The 24724-nt window shown below is 48.1% G+C and overlaps 1 protein-coding gene across 2 annotated transcripts in view; it reads right to left on the bottom strand.

Moving 5' to 3' along the window:
* Trub1 (TruB pseudouridine synthase family member 1) overlaps nucleotides 1-24724 on the bottom strand; it is a 100870-nt gene that overhangs the window by 70401 nt on the left and 5745 nt on the right. For both annotated transcript variants that reach the window (XM_075974527.1, XM_075974526.1), the window contains exons 3-4: nucleotides 19681-19736; nucleotides 10986-11067 (exon numbers count right to left, since the gene is read on the bottom strand). In XM_075974527.1, the coding sequence (XP_075830642.1) occupies nucleotides 10986-11067; nucleotides 19681-19736 (138 nt within the window). The remainder of the gene's footprint in view (nucleotides 1-10985; nucleotides 11068-19680; nucleotides 19737-24724) is intronic.

The raw sequence follows: 24724 nt of genomic DNA, 5'->3' as shown, positions 1-24724 counted from the left end.
TTGTTCCAATGCCACGACAACACTTTAAGCACACTGGGGAGCACTGTGTAGACAGTCTCAGCCTCACTGCGACCTTGTGAGCTAACCACGAACAAAACTGGAACCCGTCAGACGTGGCCAGTGAAGAGCTACAACCTCTACCGCAGCCTCCAACACCGCAGAGTACAGACAAGCAGCCCCATCCGGGCCACTGCACAGAGATGTGGCTAGAAGTCTGGCTGAGGACTCTCCCATGGAAAAGTTTTACTCCACTGTGACATGAGAAAAGAATCACAGTTGACACCTTAGTTGTTCTATGACACCTATGCTATTCTGAGCTTGCCAAATCTAGGTGGCCCATGCTACCACCAGGCTGGACTTGCTGAAGGAAACACCATGTCTGATAGACCTGGCCCAGTGCATTAACTTAGCCAGGCAGTTCAGACCAGACGGCTGTCCACTCCTGACACTCCTTTCCTGTGAACATGCTCACCTTTGCCCTGCTTCAGTGGCTTCCTTTCACGGATGCGCACACATACACACACACACACACACACACACACACACACACACACACGAATGTACACACATGAATGTACAATACACAGAGACATATACACACGTGGACATACACATACAAACGGACAACACACAGATGTACAACACACACTCACACACAGATATGCACACATGGATGTATCCACACTCACACACATGGATGCACACACACACACACACACACACACACACACAATACCAAGGCATGTTCCTTCTCAATACACTTCTGTGTACCGTCTCCCTTTTACTACACAGCTCAGGCATCTGGGGTGCATGTGCTGTTCATCCCGGCTCACCAACAAATCCTGAGCTTTGAGGACAAAGACAGTTTTTCTTCTGAGATAACATACACTATTAAGAGGGCACTCAAGACGTTCTTGTTCTTGCTGAGATTTAATTGGCTCAGGGTGATATAATCTCCAGGTTGAAGGGCATTTAAAAGTCACTGGGCCACTCATTTATCCAGTTAGGACCAGACAGCCCACAGAGCAGGCTATTCTGTAACAGAAGCCAGGCTGGTGGCACAGGGGAAGCAGGGAAACACTGGCTGCATCTAAGGCTGGTTAGTCCAGCAACAGCTGTCCCATGATTTAACTACGCTACTACCATAAGATCTCGAAGAGGTGAGTTCTCTGCGCCAAGGATGCACTATCACACACATGAACTATCACACACGAACTATATAACACACATGAACTATCACACACACGAACTATATAACACACACAAACTATCACACACACGAACTATCACACACACGAACTATATAACACCCACGAACTATATAACACACACAAACTATCACACACACGAACTATCACACACGAACTATCACACACACGAACTATCACACACATGAACTATCACACACACGGACTATGTAACACACACGAACTATATAACACACACGAACTATCACACACACGAACTATCACACACACGAACTATCACACACACAAACTATCACACACACAAACTATCACACACACAAACTATCACACACACAAACTATGTAACACACACGAACTATATAACACACACGAACTATCACACACACGAACTATCACACACACGAACTATCACACACACAAACTATCACACACACGAACTATCACACACATGAATTATCACACATGAACTATCACACACGAACTATCACACACGAACTATCACACACGAACTATCACACACGAACTATATAACACACACGAACTATCACACACACGAACTATCACACACACGAACTATCACACACACGAACTATCACACACACGAACTATCACACACGAACTATATAACACACACGAACTATCACACACACGAACTATCACACACACGAACTATCACACACAAGAACTATCACACACACGAACTATCACACACACGAACTATATAACACACAAACTATCACACACATGAACTATCACACACACGAACTATCACACACACAAACTATCACACACACGAACTATCACACACACGAACTATCACACACACGAACTATATAACACACACAAACTATCACACACATGAACTATCACACACATGAACTATCACACACATGAGCTATCACACACACGAACTATCACACACACGAACTATCACACACACGAACTATATAACACACAAACTATCACACACACGAACTATCACACACACGAACTATCACACACGAACTATATAACACACACAAACTATCACACACATGAACTATCACACACATGAACTATCACACACACTGTCACACACACGAACTATATAACACACATGAACAGGCCGCGCAGTAGCCACTCGCTTACAACGCATGGATCCCCCCATGCACCCAGAGCAGCTACTTACCTCAACTACAGAGCTCACAGCAGAATGACAGAGTTTAAAAAATTCATAATTTTCTAACTTCTTTATAAAAGAACATCCCAGAGATGTTACCAAATATTAGAAAAAGAAGTAATTTCAGCTGGGCACAAATGCTCAGGAAATGGAAAGGCCATTAAGAGACAAGAAGAGCAGGGCCGAGGGCAGAGCTCAGAGGCAGGGCCACTCTGAAGCCCAGGGTTCTCTCCAGCACCCAGCACCATGAAGATAAAACCGCATTTAAAATCAGTAACACCTTTTTTACATTGACCTAATTTTTTTTCTTTTCTTTTCTTTTTTGGAGACAGGGTTTCTCTGTAGCTTTGGAGCCTATCCTGGAACTAGCTCTTGTACATCAGGCTGGCCTCGAACTCACAGAGATCTGCCTGCCTCTGCATCTGAGTGCTGGGATTAAAGGTTTGGGCTACCACTGCACAGCAACATTGACCTAATTCTTAGGCCCAGTCAGAACCCTGAGAGGGTGAAGTTGGGGGCGGGGAAGAAAAACAAATTCAAGGTAATCCCACTCACAAACACAGATGCAAAAACCCTAACTAAATATTCACCTATCAAATCCACCATGTATATATAATATATGCTGACCAAATTAAACCAGCTCCAGAAATGTGAAGTTAGTTTAACATTTAAATGTAGAGAAAACAGAATAAAAAAAATCATAGAAAAACTATGTTGATACTGTCCTCTGGACATAATATGGCTATCCCACTCATGAGTCCAGGGCAGCTGTGGTTACCTGCATGAGACCAGGACAATTCACAACCCTCCCAAATTTACTCTCTGTTCATTATTTAAAAGCAAACTAAATTTCAGGAAAGGAAGGAAGGAAGGAAGGAAGGAAGGAAGGAAGGAAGGAAGGAAGGAAGGAAGGAAGGAAGGAAGGAAAAGAAAAGGAGAGGGGGAGGGGAGAGAGAGAGGGAGGGAGGATAAAGTTCTTTGATAAAATAGCTATTTTTAGGGGATCTATAATAAACAAAGTGGGGAGATTTATCTTTCCTCCAAGATCACAGACCCTTTGGTGCTGAGACCAGAATGGACCAACTTTACTGAGCAGACAACGCATATTCCAGACATACCCACACCTGCTAAGGTGATGATTTGTGACATGTAGGATAATGGAGAAAGTACAAGGCCAACTGGGCATCCACAAAGGGAAAAATGATGGATTGTATATGTACTGTCAGAGGCAAAGCAATAAAAATTTCTAGAATATAGAAAAATATTTTTTGCTTAAAAAAACTGTGCATCACCTATGGACACCTGATTTTCAACAAAGAAGCCAAAATTATACAATGAAAAAAAGAAAGCATCTTCAACAAATGGTGCTGGTCTAACTGGATGTCGGCATATAGAAGAATGCAAATTGATCTATATTCATCACCCTGCACAAACTCAAGTACAAGTGGATCAAAGACCTCAACATAAATACAGATACACTGAACCCAGAGAAGAGAAAGTGAAAAATACTCTCAAATGCGCTGGCCCAGGAGACAACTTCACAAACAGAACAATAGCACAGGCACCAAGACTGACAATTAACACACAGGACCTCATGAAATTGAAAAGTTTCTGTAAGGCAAAGGACCCATCAGGAGGACAAAATGGCAGCTTACAGAATGGGAAAAGTTCTTCACCAACCCCACATCTGACAGGGGGCTGAAACTAGATTATCAACAAACCATATAATCCAATTTAAAAATGGGGTGCAGATATAAACATAATTCTCAACAAGAATCTCAAATGGTAGAGAAACATTTGAGGAGATGTTCAACATCCTTAGCCATCACGGAAATGTCTCTGAGATTCTATTTTACCCATGTCAGAATGGCCAAGATCAGAACTCACTGGAAAGGATGTGGAGCAAGGGGAGCAATTCTCCGTCGCTGGTGGGAGTGCAAACTTGTAAGCCGCTTTGGAAGTCAATGTGGTGGTTCCTCAGAAAATTGGGAACTAACCTACCGCAAGCCCCCGCTATACCACTCTTGGGCAGGTACCCAAAGGATGCTCAATCACACCACAAGGACAGCTGTTCAATCAACTATGTTCACGGCAGCTGTATTTGTGATAGCCAGAACCTGGAAACAACCTAGAAGACCCTCAACTGAAGAATGGATAAAGAAAATGTGGTCCACGTATACAATGGAGTATTACTCAGCTGTTAAAAACAAGGACATGTTAAGAGAAACCCTGTTACGAAAAGCCAAACCAGACCAAAACAAACAAACAAGGACAAGAGGAAATTTGAAGACAAATGGATGGAACTAGAAAAGAAATCATTCTGAGTGAGATAAACCAGAAAGACAAACATGAGACGTGCTCACTCAAGTGGATATTAGCTGTTAAGAAAGGGTAACTATGCTACAATCCACAGGCCCAGAGAGCCTAGGTAAGGAGAGTTCATGGGGGACGCCCCATCTCCCTGGGAGGGGGAAATAGAAGAGAGTGAGTGTGGGGAACTTGAGCATCAGATGGGGGTGTGTGTAGGGGAGAGTGCTGAGGGAGACTGCTGGGGGACATTTTGGGGTCGGGTGCAAGCCTGGTTCAGGGGAATCTCCCAGAAGCCCACGGAGAGCACCCCAGCTTAGATTCCTGGCAAGAGTGGGTAACAGGCCTGAAGTGGCCATCTCCCGTGACCAGACTGGTGCCTAGCCCAGATGTCAATAGAGAGGCGTCATTCAGCAACTGATGGAGGCAGATGCAGAGACCCACAGGCAAACGTTAGGCAGAAATCCTACAGAAGAGAGGAAGAAGGAAGGAGTGGAGAAACCAGAGGGGTCAAGGCCACCATGGGAAGGCTCACACAATCAGCTAAGCTGGGCTCACAGGAGTTCGCAGAGGCGGAATGGACACCAGGCAGCCTGCATGGTACTGACCTAGGCACTTTGCATACATGTGACAGCTGTCAGCTCCTCCAACAGCAGGAACAGGAGCTGTCTCTGACTCTTTTCCTGGTTTAGGGACCCTACTCATCACACTGGGTCAATTTTCCCAGCCTTAAAACACGGCACATGCTCAGTCTACTGCAACTTGACATGTACGCTGCATTTTACTAATATTCATGGGAGACCTGCTCTTTCCTGGATGGAGACGGGAGAGTAAGGGATTGGGGGGATGGAAGGGAGGAATCGGGGGGAGGGACTGGGAGGGGAGGATGGGAAGGGGAGGCTGTAGCTCAGATGTAAAATAAATAGATGAATCATAAAATGTGTGTGTCCATACAGGTGGAGGTGAGTTCTTCACTCAAACAAATCAGCACGACAGAGGTATCTCACTAGAGAAACAAATCAGCACGACAGAGGTATCTATCTCACTAGAGAAACAAATCAGCACGACAGAGGTATCTATCTCACTAGAGAAACAAATCAGCATGACAGAGGTATCTCACTAGAGAAAGGAGAAGGCGAGACACCCAAGCAGAAGGTGCACAGAGGAAGACAGCCAGGGCACTGTCCCACACCACTCCTGTCAGAAACCACAGCAGTGTCAGAGGACTGTGGCCCACTCACGGGAGGGCACACTGACGTGATGTGATGTGCTGCTGAGGATATGGACCATGAGGAACTTACACACTGTGGAGGAAACACAGCAACTGTGGAAAACTATTTTACCATTTCCAGGGCAGTGAAACACTTGACCACCCTGTGACCTAGCAATCCTAGGTCTAAACATCAGAGAAGTGAACACAAAATACAGCTTTATTTTGTGAAGTTCCAAACTGGGAACTGCCCACACGTCTGTTAACAGAAGAGGCCTAGGCACAAGGCTGTGATAAACAGTGCTGCCCCCAAGCATGGCGTCCTGGACCCCAAACCCAGCAGAAATGGACACACGAGTGTAGGCAGGAGAGAGGGCTCAGCAGTGAGGAGCACTTGCTGTTGTTGCAGACTCGGGTTTGGTTCCCAGCACCCACACAGTTGCTCACAGCTGCCTGTAACTCCAGTCTTAGGGGATCCAATGCTCTCTTCTGGACTTCATGGGCAGCAGGCGTGCGTATACACACACACGCGCGCGTGCACACACACACGTGCACAGGGATAAATCTCACATATACACACGGGAGAATCCCAGCACAGAAGGATACATACTGTGTATGGGCTATCGCCATAATGGGGAAGTTAGTGTCTACCTTGAGAAAAGAAGGAAGAGGAGCCTGCTCCCATGGGCAGGGAGAGAGGTTTAAGAAATCCACTTCTTCACTAGGGCAATAGCTACCTGGTGTTTGCTTTGGGATAATGAACTGAGCTGTGAATTTATCTATTGTTCACTGTATAAAACTTCATAACAAAGCTTAAATACAAATAAATGTCAATATAAGGAGACGGCCAGAACTTCACGCCACCTTATGTTTCAATACAAATCATTTTTCTCCAGTTTTATACGTACTGATTCCTGGCACAACACCTGAACTCACTTTAGATTTGTGCCTGTGCGGTCAGTGGTTCATGTCTGCTACTTCCTGGAGCCCTCGGTGTCCTAGAGTTTGCGTTTGCATATTGGTGCGCTTACCATAAATTACTTGGATTTCGTCTTTATAGTCTGTGTGCTGAATTACGTTGACTTTAAATATATCTTTATGCAGACAGGTCACTGTGTTTCGGATTTTATTTCAGGATAATCCTAAGGGAAATAGAATCCTGGCCTTGGATGGCTGAAAACAGAATTCCCCACCAGGCAGTCAGTTCCTCAGGGCAGAAGCTAGAGTTTAAACCCCTTCTTCTTGTCCTTGGTGCCCACTGTGGCTTCAGATAGCAAATACTTCATGATTTACTAAAGGAAACAGAAAAATCCTGCCAATCCACAAACAGTGTCTAGAACCATCATCCTCCAGGGTCTCAAGCACTGCTCACTGCACTGTGTGGCAGATGCTTCTGTCCGGGCTGGAGGGAAGCCCCATCTCATGGTCTTCAGCCCCTCCTCATGGTCTTCAGGACTCAGCACATCGATGTACTGTGCTTTCTTTCACTTTTTAAAAATTTGTGACAGTGTGTGTGTGCATGCGTGTGCCAATGTGCATGTGCCTGTGTGTGCCCACCCCGTGCACATGAGATGGGAACACACACGCTGAGGTCAGAAGACAACTTCATTCACCACGCCTGCCACCATGCTTGCTGCTGCATATGCCAAAGTAGCTGGCCCGTGACCTCTGGAGTCTCCTGTCTCTGCCTCCAGCTCCCTTAGGAGTTCTGGGTTTAGGGAGCTCCAGGCGCAAACCTACACAGGTCCTGGGGATGGGAACTCAGGTGCTCACAGCTGACCAGGGGGTCATCTCTCTAACCTGATCTTTAACACAAAGTTACAGATTAACAAAGGCAATGCAGACAAAAAAGATTCCAAAATGCTTAAGGCTAGGAAGAAAGCATGCTCTCAGCTGCCCGCCAGTTATCCCCACTCAATGAATGGCAGCATTCTCCAACCAGGTTTGTAACTGCGAACCCCAGGTCACACTGACGTCTCCTTCCCACCCCCATCCAGTGCAACAGTAGTCAGGCTACACCACTTTAGCTGACTTCTCTCTCCAGCTAAAACTGTCCCAGCTCTGCCACTAGTGCCCTGGTCCACGCGACCTTCCGCTCTGCCTCAGCTACTACCAGAGCCGCGTGATCGTGCGTGTCTGTGTGCCACCCGTCACCCTTCAGCCACGATAGGAAGCTGAACCACTATTAATTGGGGGATGACAAATAAAGATGTTAGACACACTCCGAGCACAGGTCAGGAAGGGCAGACAGAATTAAATCCTCTTCCAGCCGCGCTCCCTTCACACGGCCCTCCTCCACCACGCTGCTCCCTCCACACGGCCCTCCTCCACCACGCTGCTCCCTCCACACGGCCCTCCTCCACCACGCTGCTCCCTCCACACGGCCCTCCTCCACCACGCTGCTCCCTCCACACGGCCCTCCTCCACCACGGTGCTCCCTCCACACGGCCCTCCTCCACCACGCTGCTCCCTCCACACGGCCCTCCTCCACCACGGTGCTCCCTCCACACGGCCCTCCTCCACCACGGTGCTCCCTCCACACGGCCCTCCTCCACCATGGTGCTCCCTCCACACGGCCCTCCTCCACCATGGTGCTCCCTTCACACGGCCCTCCTCCACCACGCTGCTCCCTCCACACGGCCCTCCTCCACCACGCTGCTTCCTCCACACGGCCCTCCTCCACCACGCTGCTCCCTCCACACGGCCCTCCTCCACCATGGTGCTCCCTCCACACGGCCCTCCTCCACCATGGTGCTCCCTCCACACGGCCCTCCTCCACCATGGTGCTCCCTTCACACGGCCCTCCTCCACCACGCTGCTCCCTCCACACGGCCCTCCTCCACCACGGTGCTCCCTTCACGCGGCCCTCCTCCACCACGGTGCTCCCTCCACACGGCCCTCCTCCACCACGGTGCTCCCTCCACACGGCCCTCCTCCACCACGCTGCTCCCTCCACACGGCCCTCCTCCACCACGGTGCTCCCTTCACACGGCCCTCCTCCACCACGCTGCTCCCTCCACACGGCCCTCCTCCACCACGCTGCTCCCTCCACACGGCCCTCCTACACCACGCTGCTCCCTCCACACGGCCCTCCTCCACCACGGTGCTCCCTCCACACGGCCCTCCTCCACCATGGTGATCCCTCCACACGGCCCTCCTCCACCACGCTGCTCCCTCCACACGGCCCTCCTCCACCACGCTGCTCCCTCCACACGGCCCTCCTCCACCACGCTGCTCCCTCCACACGGCCCTCCTACACCACGCTGCTCCCTCCACACGGCCCTCCTCCACCACGCTGCTCCCTCCACACGGCCCTCCTCCACCACGCTGCTCCCTCCACACGGCCCTCCTCCACCACGCTGCTCCCTCCACACGGCCCTCCTCCACCACGGTGCTCCCTCCACACGGCCCTCCTCCACCACGCTGCTCCCTTCACACGGCCCTCCTCCACCACGGTGCTCCCTCCACACGGCCCTCCTCCACCACGCTGCTCCCTCCACACGGCCCTCCTCCACCACGCTGCTCCCTCCACACGGCCCTCCTCCACCACGCTGCTCCCTTCACACGGCCCTCCTCCACCACAGTGCTCCCTCCACACGGCCCTCCTCCACCACGCTGCTCCCTCCACACGGCCCTCCTCCACCACGCTGCTTCCTCCACACGGCCCTCCTCCACCACGCTGCTCCCTCCACACGGCCCTCCTCCACCATGGTGCTCCCTCCACACGGCCCTCCTCCACCATGGTGCTCCCTCCACACGGCCCTCCTCCACCACGGTGCTCCCTTCACACGGCCCTCCTCCACCACGCTGCTCCCTCCACACGGCCCTCCTCCACCACGCTGCTCCCTCCACACAGCCCTCCTCCACCACAGTGCTCCCTCCACACGGCCCTCCTCCACCACAGTCCTGAAGCTTCCTTTCCCGGCTTATGCTTGGCCAATGGGGATGAGGACACAGGAGGTTTTCTTATCTGGGTGTCACTGCCGCCAGCATCCCCGAGTACTCTGAAAGTCCGCCCCGCCTCTTGTCTTACGCCTCTGACGCCTTAAAAGCCCCACTAACTGAAAGTCATAGCTGGGCTCCACCTAATGAGGGGATTTAGTGGAATGCCGGCATTCACCAATTCCAACAATAATTTCACACTACTTCAACATCAAGGATGTGGAAATCAATCAGTGGTTTTAATTTTCATTATATTGCTTGATTAACTGAGTGAGCTACTACCTGGCGCAGAGATATTGGCAGGGCAAGTGAAGCCATTATGAACAAGAGAAGGTCGTCCTTGCTACTGGCGTAATACGGAATACGTAGTAAGGGCAATCAACACAAAAGCACAGGGAAGCAGACATTACACTGTCTGCAGTCAAATCAAGAAGAGTTAATGTCAAACACGGGGAAAAAACCAGAATGCCTACAAATAACTCAGAGTCGCTGACATCACAATGCAGGTGAACTCCCTGATAGCCGAGTGCTGCACTAGAAACAGCTCCTGCGCTGTGGGAGTTGCTAGGAGACCAGTTCATTTATCTTCCCTTTCTTGAAGTAGTGAAAGAATAGCAGACAAATTAAGGTGGGCCCTGGGGAGTTCCCTTCTCCTTCAGAGAATTAGCTCTCCCCTGCTGGATCTTTGCACACGCTGACTTGTGCAGGACTAACTAGGGCACATGTATTTCAACAGCCGGGAAGTCGGTTTAAAAAACCAGGAGAGGCATGACACAGGTCAGATCCACCAGGGTTTTGGTACTCATTCATAGGGAAAAAACATCCTAAATCCTGGCTACAAATACAATAATTCTGAACATTACAAAAACTTGGGGAAATCACTTAGAAACTCAGTGGAACTCAGAGCACAGTCTGACGTGATGAGCTCAGCTAGAGAGATCACTGAGAGCTGGAAACATCGCACACCACAGCTGTTTGTAACTCTGCTTGGGGACAGGGTCTCACTGTGTAGCCAGGCTGGTCTGGAACTGCAATCCTCCTGCCTCAGCCTCCCAGGGCTGGGATTACCAACAGACGCTACCACACACTACTTAAGTTCTGCATTTTGCAATCACACAAACTTTAATTGCCAGGGAAAATGGCATTAGAGGTTCCGTACCATATGGCTTCTCGTCCGTTACCTTCCCAGTAGAATCCAGTGTGTCGGTAGCTTTCCCCAGTTCTCCAGTGGCAATATACCTCTAGAAAAGGAAATGACAAGGGCAGCCATGAGTAACTCAGGACGGTCAGGCATGCCTCCTAACAGAGAACTTTATTAATACCAACCTAAAACAAAGTGAAGGTAAAAACAACACACTGAAATTGCCTTGTTGGTTTGCTTCTGTTGTGTGGGAAGCATTTGCAAGCCCAGAAACATTCAAACTCCCCACATCAGCCAACAAGAGAAAAAAATACCCACCAAAATGGCTTCATGGCTTACATGTGCATACTGTTATCACAAATTTCCAAAACTATTTCTATACTGGGCATACTGGCTTTTAAAGAAATTGCAGGCATAGCTGGGTCTCTGCATCGTGAATTCCACATTCACACAGTCAATCAACCATAGATAAAAAATATTCTAAAAATAAGAAGATCTGTATGATTGTGTGCAGACTTGTCGCTATTCCCTAAGTAACCCAGGATGACACCGCTTCCATAGCGTTTCTTCTGCAGGACGGGCTGCCTAGAGATGCTCAGAAGTCTGAGCAGGGCTGAGGTGTCCGCGTACATCACACCATGTTTTAGCAGGAGCCGAGGACCCATGGACTTTGGTCGCCACAGAGGTCCCAGAACCAATACTCTCCAGAGAGTGGGGGACATTACATGCCCGCAAATGGAAAGAACGGTACAATAAACCATAGCGTGGCTCACAAGAATCAATAATTGTATCAGACACACAATTAAAATGATTCCAAGGCAAATGATCTGGTACTATTCCATGAAACACTAACACCCATCTTAGTAAATATATCACACATTTAAACCAAAGCTAGATATTGGAAACCTCTAGGTCACACAAGGTTAGAACACCAAGTACAACGGGGCACTCTGGCCAGCAGCGTGCTTTCTCAGAAAAAGACAGCTGACACCAAAGCTGGCTGAAAGGAAACTGATTTCAGAATTGATCACTATCCGTGAAGGACATTAGTTCTCATGGAACTAAGACATCCCAGCTGAGGCCTGTGCCGCGTCTCTCTGCACACCTGCACCGTGCAGTCTATTCGCCAGCTGATGCACACCTGCACCATGCAGTGTATCCACCAGCTGAGGCACACCTGCACCATACAGTCTATCCACCAGCTGATGCACACCTGCGCTGTGGAGTCTATCCACCAGATGACGCACACCTGTGCAGTGCAGTCTACCCACCAGCTGAGGCACACCTGCGCCGTGCAATGTATCCACCAGCTGGCACACACCTGCACCATGCAGTCTATCCACCAGCTGATGCACACCTGCACCGTGCAGTCTATCCACCAGCTGATGCACACCTGCACTGTGCAGTCTACCTACCAGCTGATGCACACCTGTGCCATGCAGTGTATCCAGCAGCTAATGCACACCTGCACTATGCAGTCTATCCACCAGCTGACGCACACCTGTGCTGTGGAGTTTATCCACCAGATGACGCACACCTGCACTATGCAGTCTATCCACCAGCTGATGCACACCTGTGCTGTGGAGTCTATCCACCAGATGACGCACACCTGCGCGGTGCGGTGTATCCACCAGCTGACGCACACCTGCACCATGCAGTCTATCCACCAGCTGACGCACACCTGCACCATGCAGTCTATCCACCAGCTGATGTACACCTGCGCTGTGCAGTCTATCTGACAGCTGATGCACACCTGCACCGTGCAGTCTATCCACCAGCTGACGCACACCTGCACTGTGCAGTCTATCCGACAGCTGATGCACACCTGCACCGTGCAGTCTATCCACCAGCTGACACACACCTGCACCATTCAGTCTACCCACCAGCTGAGGCACACCTGCACCATGCAGTCTACCCACCAGCTGAGGCACACCTGCACCATGCAGTCTATCCAGCAGCTGAGGCATACCTACGCCATGCAAGTGTATCCACCAGCTGAGGCACACCCGCGCCATGCAGTCTATCTGCCACTCTTTGGGACAAATTCTGCTTTTGTTGGGTGTTTCATGTGGAGTAGTGAGAAAGAGGAAAGGACTATAATCTCCTGGAGAAAATAATCTGCACCTGTGACTTTTACAGACACTCAGGCCAGCTGTGGTGCTGTACCCTTTAATCTCAGCACCTGGGAGGCAGGGAAGTCACACGTCTGTGAGTTCGAGGCCAGCCAGGGCTACATTAGTGAGACCCTGTCTGGGACAGAACCTCAAAGAATATTGTAGAAATGCAAATTTATTAATGATAAGCTTGTGCTAGTAAAAGGACTAAAAAATGAAAAGAATATTAAAAATTGTAACTTCCACAAATATGCAGACATGACGGCAAATGGCCTTTGATAAAGCCACTGTCATCACATGGCTCATCTTTCCAGCACAAGTGCAGTGCGGGAGGGAAGGCTTCAATGCGGTTGAATCTTAAAAGTTTCATCAGGACTGGAAACAATTAGTTCCTTTGAATCCTACACTCGGTCCCATCCCCCGAGACACAGCTTCTCTCCAGCCCCATCCCCTGAGACACAGCTTCTCTCCAGCCCCATCCCCTGAGACACAGCTTCTCTCCAGCCCCATCCCCAGACACAGCTTCTCTCCCCAGCTCGCAGCAGTCAGCCCTGAGTCAGTGTCCCACAGGGAGGGCACAGAAGGATAAGCGGCAAGAGCAGAGGCTCAAACGCGAACTGGCAGGGTGGCAATTACCGCTCCATCACAGATGGTAAAGTGCTTAAGTACATCTTAATTGCTTCTGAATCAGTTCATCTTAAAGTAGGGGAAAGTAATGAGTGCCTCATGAGAAGAGGCAAAGAGTTTAAAACAACCGTTTCCGTCCACAGTAACAATGGAGAACAATTACCATCCCATGAAAACACGGAATGACTCAGCGTCTGCAATGGTCAGTGACTCGCGCAGTTACACTATGTTCTCACAGGTAGCACGAACGCTGGCTAGGGAGAGGCTCTGCGCTGGCTACGCCGGGAGGATCAGAACACACATAAAAAGCCAGGCACAGTGGCGTGTGTGTAGAAGACCAGTGCTTGGAAGGCAGAGAGAAGTGGACCCCTAGGGCTCGTTGGCAGCCAGGTTAACCTAGTCAGTGAGCGCTGGGTCCTGATGAGAGGTCTTGTCTCAAACACCAGGCTCCTGAGAGAAGGCACCCAAGGCTGACCGCTGGCTTCCACGTGCACACGGAGCAGCATGCACACGGGGTGGGGTGGGGGAATAACACAGCTGTCTACACTTATAGAAAACTGTCACATATGATGTTATATTCTGTGCTTTGAATGCATCTGCAGTGGTCTGTTCCATAACATGTCTGAATTGGGTGCCTTGTGCTCGCAGTTTGGTTTCTGGACTCTAGATGTCCTTCACCTTGGAACAAGCGGATTTTCCTCCCTTTACTTATCAAACCCCTTCATTTTTTCTTCTTCTTTTGGATCTTCGAGACAGGGTTTCTCTGTGTAACAGCCCTAGCTGTCCTGGAACTTGCTCTGTAGACCAGGCTGGCCTTGAACTCACAGAGATCAGCCTGCCTCTGCCTCCAGAGTGCTGGGATTTGCGTGACCTTCTTTCCAGAGTCCTCTCTGTCTCCGGAAGTCCCACCTAACCTCCCTGTCTAGCTACTGGCCTCTCAGCTCTCTATTACCCCAATCCCCCCCCCAATACATCTTTGCACCGTCTACAAATATCCCATGACGGATAGAATGCCAGTTCTAAAGAACTGGCTGAATCTCACAGGTGTATTGTGGCTGGCGAACCTAAGATGCTGGAGTTTCTTAGAGAAACGTCTGCCCCGAGCACATCCAGGGTAGGAAGCCGTGGCGCCAAGGGCCCTCGCTCTGCTGTGAGCCTTGCCAGCTCCTCCGACACTAGTGTGGTCGGCCTCCGTGCAGACGTGGGGGGCCTCCTGTCTGTACAGTGCTAATTAGACCCAAGTTCCCATAATAGTAGGCTCTTTCAGTGCTACGGCCTCTGAGGCATTTTACAGTAGCCGACTGTACTCAGCAACAGGGACCTGGGGAAGGCATCAAAGCCTGGGACTTCAGAGGGCACGGGCTCCCCTGCATTTGCCGAGTTAACTGTTCAAGCAGCTAATCTGGGGAGGGGGGAGGTATTGCCTTCCTTTATACATCTGACATTAGTCCAGCCTCCCAGACTTTTGTCTAAATTATATTTATGAAAACCCATTTTTTCTTCTATCTGAGACAGGGTCCCTGTGTAGCTCTGACTGACCTGGTACTTTCTATGTAGGCCAGGCTGGCCTTGATATCCAGTGTTTCTGCCTCCTAAAGAGAATTCTGGAACTAGGTGTGTGCCACCATGCCTGGCATGTAAACTATATTGAGAACCACATCTATCTACACCCCAAATCCTTTAATGTGTGAAATTTTTGTCTGGAGAAATTGACCTCTTCTTTAAAAAAAAAAAAAGCCTTTTCTTTCTGATGAGTGGTGTTTTTTCTATAGTTTGAGAAGTTACAGGAATTTTAAAAAGAAAAAAAGTAACTGTAGTAAAGAAGTTGTTTGAATAAAATTGACTTCGGGTGTATATGGAACCTGAAGTTAGAACAACCTAGCAGGCTTGCAATTCAGAGCGAAAGGACTTGATGATACATGAAGCTCCTGGGAACAGTAAGAACACTACTCACGGAGCTCTCTGTGTGCTGACCAACTGTCAGGAAGACCAGATGCTTCTCACACACATCACACATACAGCCTCAAAAGAGCAGTGAAAAAAAAAACAAAACACAAGACCCAAGAGCAGCAAGAGCACAGGAAAAGTAAAGCTCACAGTAAGGACCCGAGCTAGGCCTCCTGGTTCTAACACCCTGACCTGAATAAGAAACTGCAAGAAAACGTCTGGATGTCCGGATAGCCTCCCTCTTCACAGACATTAGGAACAGTAGATGGCCTGAAGATTTTATTTAGGAGTCCAATGGTGGAATTAAAAAACCTTTAATCTCAGCACTCAGAACGCAGTGAGTTCCAGGACAGCCTGGTCTATACAGTGAGTTCCAGGACAGCCAGGCTACATAGTGAGACTCTCCCTCCAGCAAACAAAACAATAAAATAAAAAACAAACTCCAGCACTCCGCCTGTTAATGGGGAGTGACTATATGAAAGTACCGAGAAGAAACGACTTCTTATGATGGTTCCTGACTGCAGGAAGATGGTCAGCCATGCCAGAAGAGCAAGGCCTCCAGTTAAGCCCGGCGTGTGAGGGTTCACAGCACCCACCACCCTAGGATGAAATGAAGCACGTCCACCTTACACAGTGCGTGATACAAGTGACAATCTACCTGCCCATTTAGGAAGCGGATGAGCAGAGAACACTAGCTCGGTCCTTAAGTCTGGACCAAGCAGAGGCTGTGCTCACATCTTTTAGTACACCGGGGACCGGGGAATGTAGCAGTCACATGGTGGTGCAGCACCTAATCCCAGCACTGCAGGGGGACTGGTGGGGGATCAGGAGCTCAAGGCCAGGCACAGTCCTGGCCACATGGGGCCAAACGTGTACATGTTTCAAACAAACAAAGGCCCATCATATAGAGGATTGGCGTTATTTAATGAAAATGTTTGCTGATATTTTATAGATGTTTGAATACAGTCTCACAATAAAGTAAATTTACTGCGGTCTATATGATAGCTAATCTCTACTGCCAACTTGATGGGAATTAGAAGCACGATGTCTGGACCCGTTAATAAAGAACTGTGTAGATTAGGTGAAGCAGGGTGGGGAGAGTCCAATGCAGCCGTATCTTTCCACCGCTGAGGTCCTAGCCCGAGTAAAAGGGAGAGACCAGCTGAGCATCAGAATTTCGCTCTCTGTGGCTGAACCCAGGAGCCGTGAGCCCTAAGAAACCCTGGTTGCTTTTGCTGTGTATTTTCTCACAGCAGCACACAGAGTAAGGAACACAGTCCATTGGAACAGTATCTATTAATAGTTACTATCTCTAACAAAAACACAATCTTCAACACGCGAGTCAAAATAAGATGACTTAATCTTTTTAACAAATAACACGAAATCAAAAGTGGGAGAAAAGCGAACATCAATGCCTGATCCAAAATTCTGTGAAGCCCAAAATTAGGTTTCTGTGACGAGATGCACCTGGTGTTCTATTTCCGTTACAGTCATCTGAGGATCCCTGGTTCCTCTCTGTGACATTCGGCATTTCTAGCTGAACACCAAAAGGGTTTCTACCAAAAAAAAACCTGAACCGGATGTGTTTGCACCCCCAGTCCTCATTTCCCGGAAAATAGGCCGGAGTTTACAAGTGCGCTCTTCCAGCGACCAGAGCACTGCCCGGGTAGGAGACTCTGCAGAGCTGAGCAGCAAACGGGTCGTGACCTCAGCCAGCTCAGCCTGGGGGCGCCTCAGCAATTACTAATGTAAGTAGCCTTTCTGCTACTCACACGAAAGTGATGTTTTCATTGTAAAACTTTTAAAGGAGAGCAAATAGTACTAAAAAAATAAATATAATCCTTATTCCCCTACTAAACAGCCATTGTTTACAGTTTGTAGTTCAGACACAGCTAAGGCATTCCAACATGAGGCCGGACCAAGCCCACCTCCCTGCACCCCAGATCAAAGCTGAGCAAGGTATCCCTCTGTAGGGAATGGGCTCCCCAAGGAAGGTCTTACCCACCCTGAGGAGTAAATGGGAAATAGGAAGAGGGGAGGTGTGGATGAGAGAAGGGGACGGGGAACTGGGGTTGGTATGTAAAATGAAAAGTAAATTTTTTTAAATAAAAATATGAAATAAAGACTATCTTTTTTTTTAAACAACAAAGCAGCTGGCAAAAACTTGTGTCTGAAAGAGATTGTGAACGGCGTGATGGGGCTCAGGAGCAATGTGTGAGTCTACTGGTGAGCAGTAGCTTACACAGAACACTTCACAGACGTGTGCACGGATGTGTGGGTTGTATGTACCTGTGTAGGGCGTGTTAGCCTATGGGCTGACAATACTGTGATCCTGACTTTCTCTTCAATGTTCTTCTACCATGCGGAACACCCCAAGTGGCTTCATGGGTTTTCAACCTCCTCTTTCTTCTCCCAAGTGCCCAGAGAAGTACACTTGGATTTAGTCAAGGCCACTTCACAGGCAAACACCTTAAAATCATCTGTCTTCTGCTGTGTGTCTCTGTGGGTGCGTGCACATATGTATGCGTGTGTGTGTGTGTGTGTGTGTGTGTGTGTGTGTGTGTGTAGGTGTGTGCGGGGTGCATGTGTGTGTGGAGGCAGAGGTTGAATGTCGTTCCCTAAGTGTCTTTCCACCCTATCTTTTTAGCAGGGTCTCTCCCTGAACCTGGAACTTACTGCTCTGCCTACACTGGGTGAAGAGCAAGCTCCTGGATCTCCTTGTCTAACAACAGGTTACAGGCACACGCCACGAGGCCAGCGTCTTACATTGGGAGCTGAAGATCTGAATCAGGTTTCCATACTTGCACAGTAAGCACCACTGAGCCACTCTCTGAGCAACCCTCAGTGTCTTCATTTCACAATTACCAGATAAAGCATATTTTCATTAAAAAGTACAGTTAACAAAATGGTTCTGTTGTTATAAAAATACCAAGGCTAAAAAAAAGAACAAAAACAAAAAAAAAACAACAAAACAAACAACCGGGCCTGGAGATGGCAGCTCAGTGGAAGCCCTCACTGTGCAAACACGATGTTCAAATCCCCCAAACCCGCGAAGAGCCAGGCACAGGAGCACCAGCATGAGTGTGTGTACACACAAACACAAAATCTTCAAGTGAGATTTATAATCTATAAATTCCTTTCATCACTAAGAAATCCAAATACAGAATACTTAAAAATTTTTAGTCTAATTGTTCAAGTCATAGCCTTGTGTTTACAAGCATTGACACTTGTCCATGCAAATTCTTTTCTTTCTTTCTCTCTTTATTTATTTATTTATTTATTTTAATGTTTGAGGCAGGGCTCTCTATGTAGCCCAGACTGGCTCTGAACTTGTGACAATGTTCCTATGTCAGCATCCCAAGCCCTGGAATTACAATCCTATACCACTATGTCTTATGTCTGGCAACTGGTTTTTTACTAAGGTTGAGGGACTTTAGATTTTTTTTTAATGTATATGAATGGTTCATCTGCATGTATTTATGAGTACCTGTTGCCCTCAAAAGCCAAGAGAGGGTGTCAGATCCCCAGGAACTAGAGTTACGGCTGGCTGTAACCATCATATGGGCACTGGGATTGGAACCTAGGTTCTCTATAAAGCAACAAATACTTGAAACCTCTGAACCACCTCTCAGTCCTCTGGGGTTTTTTGTTTGTTTGTTTTTATTAATGAAATTCATCACATAGGTCACTGTGGTAGTTTGAGTGACAATGGCCCCATCTGAGTCCTCGCTCCTCCCTCGGTGGAACAGGAAAATAGGAGGTCAGAGGGGTGGTCTTGTTGGAGAAGGTGGGCTTTGAGGTTTCCAAAGACTCCTGCAGTTCCCAGTGTGAGCGGTTTGAGACTGGAGCTCTGGGCTGCTGCTCCAACTGCCTGTGGCCATGTTTTACTCCACCATCATGGAAGCTAACCTCTCGGAACTGTAAGTCCAATCGGCCTCTTTTATAAGTTGCCTTGGTCATGATGGTTTGTCGCACAACAGGAAGGAAGACAGTCTCTGAGAAGAGAAACATTCTGACAGACTTACCTTGGACCCCGACAGCATGCTGGTCAACATTTTTGTTCCTCTTCCAATCCCAACCACTATGAAAGAAAGAAACAATATGACAATCTCTTCTGACGGCAAAGTTCGTCACTCACACGCCTGCACATCTCGTTCATATTTGCCGCCCATGCACTGCAAGGCTGTAAAGTTAACAGAATTCGAGCTCCCTACTAATCCAGCTAGAAGATGTCGGGCAACTAAGAAATTCTGACTAGGGAAAGAGAGAAAAGAGTACCTTCCCAGTCCCAAACATTAAACACAGCAGCTGCCTAACCCAGCCAGCTACAGGACGGAGATTCAGAGCAGTCCCGAAGGATGCGCTGGAATTTTATATGGGTACCATAAAAGAGACAGGGTACAAGTAGCCATGTTCAAGTGGGCTGATGAAATCCTGACAGGACTCATTACTAAACAAAGCCAAAGCCATCATCGTAGCTAACGAACCATTAGAGATGATTAGTAGTGGGCAGCACACAATCAAGAAAGAGAAACACGGCTAAGCAGCCAATGAGAGGAAAAGAAGCTACAGCGGGAACGAGGGCCACGAGAACCACTCCTGTCGCCCCGCCAGCCCCGCCAGCCCCGCCAGCCCCGCCAGCCCCGCCAGCCCCGCCAGCCCCGCCAGCCCCGCCAGCCAGCCCAGCCAGCCCAGCGCAGCCCCGCACAGCGGCTGTCATCCAGCCCAGCACGGCGCTGTCCTCCTCTGCTCTCAAACTTGACTCGTTGTTGTTGGGCCTTCATTACAGTGGGTTTGCTTTAAACCGCCAGCAGCCGGCCACTAAGATGTATTCTGTTCCCCAGACAAAGGCTCGTTGCTGCCACTAAAGGTAGCTCTAACTACTAAATCTGTATTGTTCTAATACAAGCCAAGATTCAAAGTTAGGGAGAAAACCTGTGAGTTCAGAGAGTTAGAAGAGCTACTGGCTAACTTTCTCTTTGCTGGTGCCCTGGAAACATACCCTTCTACACTGCCCCAACTAAATAGAAAATAAAAAAATTTAAAAAACAACAACAAAAACCCTACACTAAGCTCCTCCCTGCTTCTTCCTGTCAATAAGGTGCTAACCCCACCTTCCTGAGTCCAGGTTAATTTTATTTAATTAACGCAAATGTAACACATCTTTACATAGTTAACAAACGTAATATAAAGAAATGAAACACATCTTTACATAGTTAATAAACGCAGCATAAAGAAATGAAACACATCTTTACATAGTAAATAAACACAGCATAAAGAAATGAAACACATCTTTACATAGTTAATAAACGCAGCATTAAGAAATGTAACACATTATTGCCTGGTTAACAAATAGTCCATAACTTAACCTTACACACCACAGCTCACCAGGGATATTATAGAGGATTTAATAATTTCTTTTTATATAAGCAAGCAATATTTTGTAAGGATCCAAGTATTTACTGTAAGAATATAATGTAATTGCACAATTCAGAATTCAGAGGAAACAGCAAAATGGCTGGTGAGCTGAAAAGATCATCTTCAGTATTTACAGCAGTTTGCCCTTAATTTCCAGTCCGACTTTCCAGTCATCACCTCGTTCAGTCCCTGTAAGTTAGTCATTATCCCTACCTCAGAAGTGAAGAGACTCCTAATCTACATGGGAAGTAGAAAAAGACAAGATTTCCTGAGGAAATTGGGAGCATGGGGAGAGGGGAGGAAGGAAGGGGACTGGAAAAAAATGAAAATTTAAGAAAAATTAAAAAGTGAAGAAACTGAGGCCTGTAGAGACGGGACTGCTGGCCAGCTTCTCCCAGCTCAAGGTCACAGGGGGAGCTGAAGGTCAAACTGTGTGGCCTCCTCAGCCCAATCACTGCTCATCCACATCCCAGGAGTCCGTCCTTTCCAACCCAGACCAGATCATAACCGTTTCTGAAACCCTCACTGTACACACTACACAGATGACAACAAACCTTCATGCGGCCCAGCTCCTTAGTATTCAAAGCTCAACCTGCAAAATAAGCTCAGGTCTCAACTCCTAAAGTCTATCCCAGGTTCCCTGACCTGTGGGGACCAGCCTCAACAAAAACACCTCTTGCCAAGGTAGGGCTGTGGGAATTTAGAAATATAAGTAAAGGATACAAAGATGCATGCAAAATAATAATACAGAAACCATAAAATAGTACGGGGCGGGGGGGAGGGGCATTCCAGTGGATACTGAAATCATTCACTTTTAATTTTCCAAACACTTTTAAACCCAATACAGAAGGGGGAAGAAGGCAACAAAAGACTCTTTAACTTGATACAAAGGACAACTCCAACAGTTAATTGCTTCAACGCTTTGAGCCGTCAAGTCATTGGCATTCTGTTGTTTAGGCAGTGAAGCTACCCTAGATCAAGTATCCCAAGGCAGCCTTCTGTCAGGATGGAAATAGGCTTGCAATTTTGGGCTCCACACCGAACATCCACGCCACTCCCTGGGATTGGCTCTGCATCTCTAAGTAGAATCATAATAGTTCCAGAGCAAAGATTAGAGGCCGCCTGCGTTCAGTAGCTCCGAAGAGCTCAATGTTCTTGAAATGGCAGCTCTTGCTAATGCTGCCAACGAGGCAAAAACATTGTATGATAGCAACCAAGATTCAATATCATTTGATCACGTGCAGATGAATCCCTGATCAATAGTTTTTGAGCAACTACTACGAACACAGTCCTGAGAGGACAGGAAGGAAGCCAGAGAACTATTTCCTGATTTGAAGCTTGTCTTCTTAGGGGAAGCAAAATACAGTCATGGGGCAATGACAGTGCTTAAAACTGCTGCCCCTGCTAATGGGCGAACGGCGCTAAATGAGGAGCCAGAGTGTGTGAGTGTCAGCATGGACAGGGAACGCGTGTGCAGAAGACGAAGCATGTTCGAAAGGAACCGACTGCGCAAATATTCAGATACGCAAGTGGGGCGGGGTTCACCAGCCTCACATCCTGCCCTGTGACGACGGCTTCCAGTCTAATTAGGTGGTTTGGGGTGAGGAGATTTCAAGGAGACACTTGAGAGTCACCCAGATTAACCCTCTTGTTTAATACTCAAGAGGAACCAAGGTGGAAAAGTGAGGTGGTTAGTGGAAGCAGAATCGGGAGAAACTGGTCCAGCACCGGTGTCTAGGAAGAGTATGTGCAGCCAGGACCCTGCGGAACAGCAGCTCCATTGCATGAAGGGCTGGAGGAAGAGTCAAGGATGCATTTTGCAGTTTTACTTGGTGGTGACTCTCCCATCCCACTCCCAAGGCCTGCACTCGCATTAGATGATGCAAAACCCTACTGTGGACTGACCGTAAACGTGCAGAACTGAGTAAGACTGATCTGGCCATCAGAGCTGCAGCCGATCAGGGAGACTCACATGCAGAAGTCTCAGTCAGGCCCGGAAAAGTCAGCACGGGAGACAGGAAGTGCAGTTACAGAAGGCAGACATGGGGCCTGGGAAACGTGGATTGTAAGCAGCATTTCTCTGTGTCCCAGTAGCCATTCCCAAATAACCACTCAGAGACTTAGTATTAATTACAAATGCTCAGCCAGCAGCTCAGGCTTGTTACTACCTGACGCTTACATGTTAAATTAACACACACTTCTTATCTACCCTCTGCCATGCGGCAGTACTTTCTTTCAACACGGCAATTCACCTTGCTTCTCCTCGTGTCTTTCCCGAGACTCATTTACCTCATCTGTGAACTTCCCGTGTTGCCTCTCCCACATCTGGCTCCAGACCCCCTTCTTCCCAGCATCCTCTCTGCCCTGAAAATCTTGCCTAGCTATCGGCCAATCAGCTTTTTATTAACAATGAGAGCAACACATTTTCACAGTGCACAGAAGGATTATTCCCCAGCAGTGAGGGATAAAACACAGGCTTTTCTCACAATTACTACCCTAGTTTCCAAATTTTCTTTATTCACTGAAATGTTTTATTAAAAGAAATAATTCTCTATCTCAAAGCCGATGTCACACCCAGCACTCCAGTCTCTGCTATGGAGACAGCACCATCTGCGGATGGGCAAGGACGCTATGCTGTATTTCCAAAGCTTTCTGCACTTGGAAGTCACAGCTGTTCATCCAATTCTGTAACACCGCCTCGAGCAGAACCATTACAGTCCTGGGAGTCACTCAGGAACGAAGCAAAGGCAAGGTGCTAGCCCTGACCAAACCAGCCCTATAAAGCGGCTCTGCTAAGGACCTCAGTCTCCTCACGGAGAACTGAGCACACAACTATATATTTGCTGCTACGCAGACATGAAAAACAGTGTTTACAAAGTGTCTTCACAGTTTCTTAAACCATCGTGAGAAATATTTCTGTTAACTAAATATCTTTAAAAAAAAAAAAAGATAGAAAACCACAGATCAAAGACCAGTTTTAGAGCAGGCCTGGGCAGGGACTGGAGAAATGGCTCTATGGTTAGGGGCTCTGGCTGTGCTTCCAGAGGACCTGGGTTCAATTCCCAGCACCCACACGACAGTTCATAACCAACCGTAACTCTAATTCCAGAGGACCTGGGTTCAGTTCCCAGCACCCACACGACAGTTCATAACCAACCATAACTCTAATTCCAGAGGACCTGGGTTCAGTTCCCAGCACCCACACGACAGTTCATAACCAACCGTAACTCTAATTCCAGAGGTCCTGGGTTCAGTTCCCAGCACCCACACGACAGTTCATAACCAACCGTAACTCTAATTCCAGAGGACCCCGCACCCTGTTCTGGCATCAGTCAGAGACACAAAATAAAAGTAAATAAAAACACTCACGAACAGGGAGCTAAGAAGAAATGCGGTCTGTGATACTTCCGGAAATTTCCCTGTGCTTTTATACCTGTAAAGCTAAACCTATCTATGTAAAGTGATCAGGAGAAACCGAGTTCCATCCTGAGGAACCGGGGACAGAAGTGTGCAGAGTTTCCTCCTGCTGCCATGCAACCCAGCGCTGGCTTCCTGGTCTCGGGCCAGAAATCTAAAGCAGGTCACAACCGGCTGCGACAGTGACTGCACATCCATTTGAAATGCGGTCTGGGGACTGCGTGGCTGTGCTGT

This window comes from Microtus pennsylvanicus, chromosome 5, assembly GCF_037038515.1.
Source record: "Microtus pennsylvanicus isolate mMicPen1 chromosome 5, mMicPen1.hap1, whole genome shotgun sequence".
Lineage (NCBI taxonomy): Eukaryota > Metazoa > Chordata > Mammalia > Rodentia > Cricetidae > Microtus > Microtus pennsylvanicus.
This window is presented reverse-complemented; position numbering and strand designations above follow the sequence as displayed.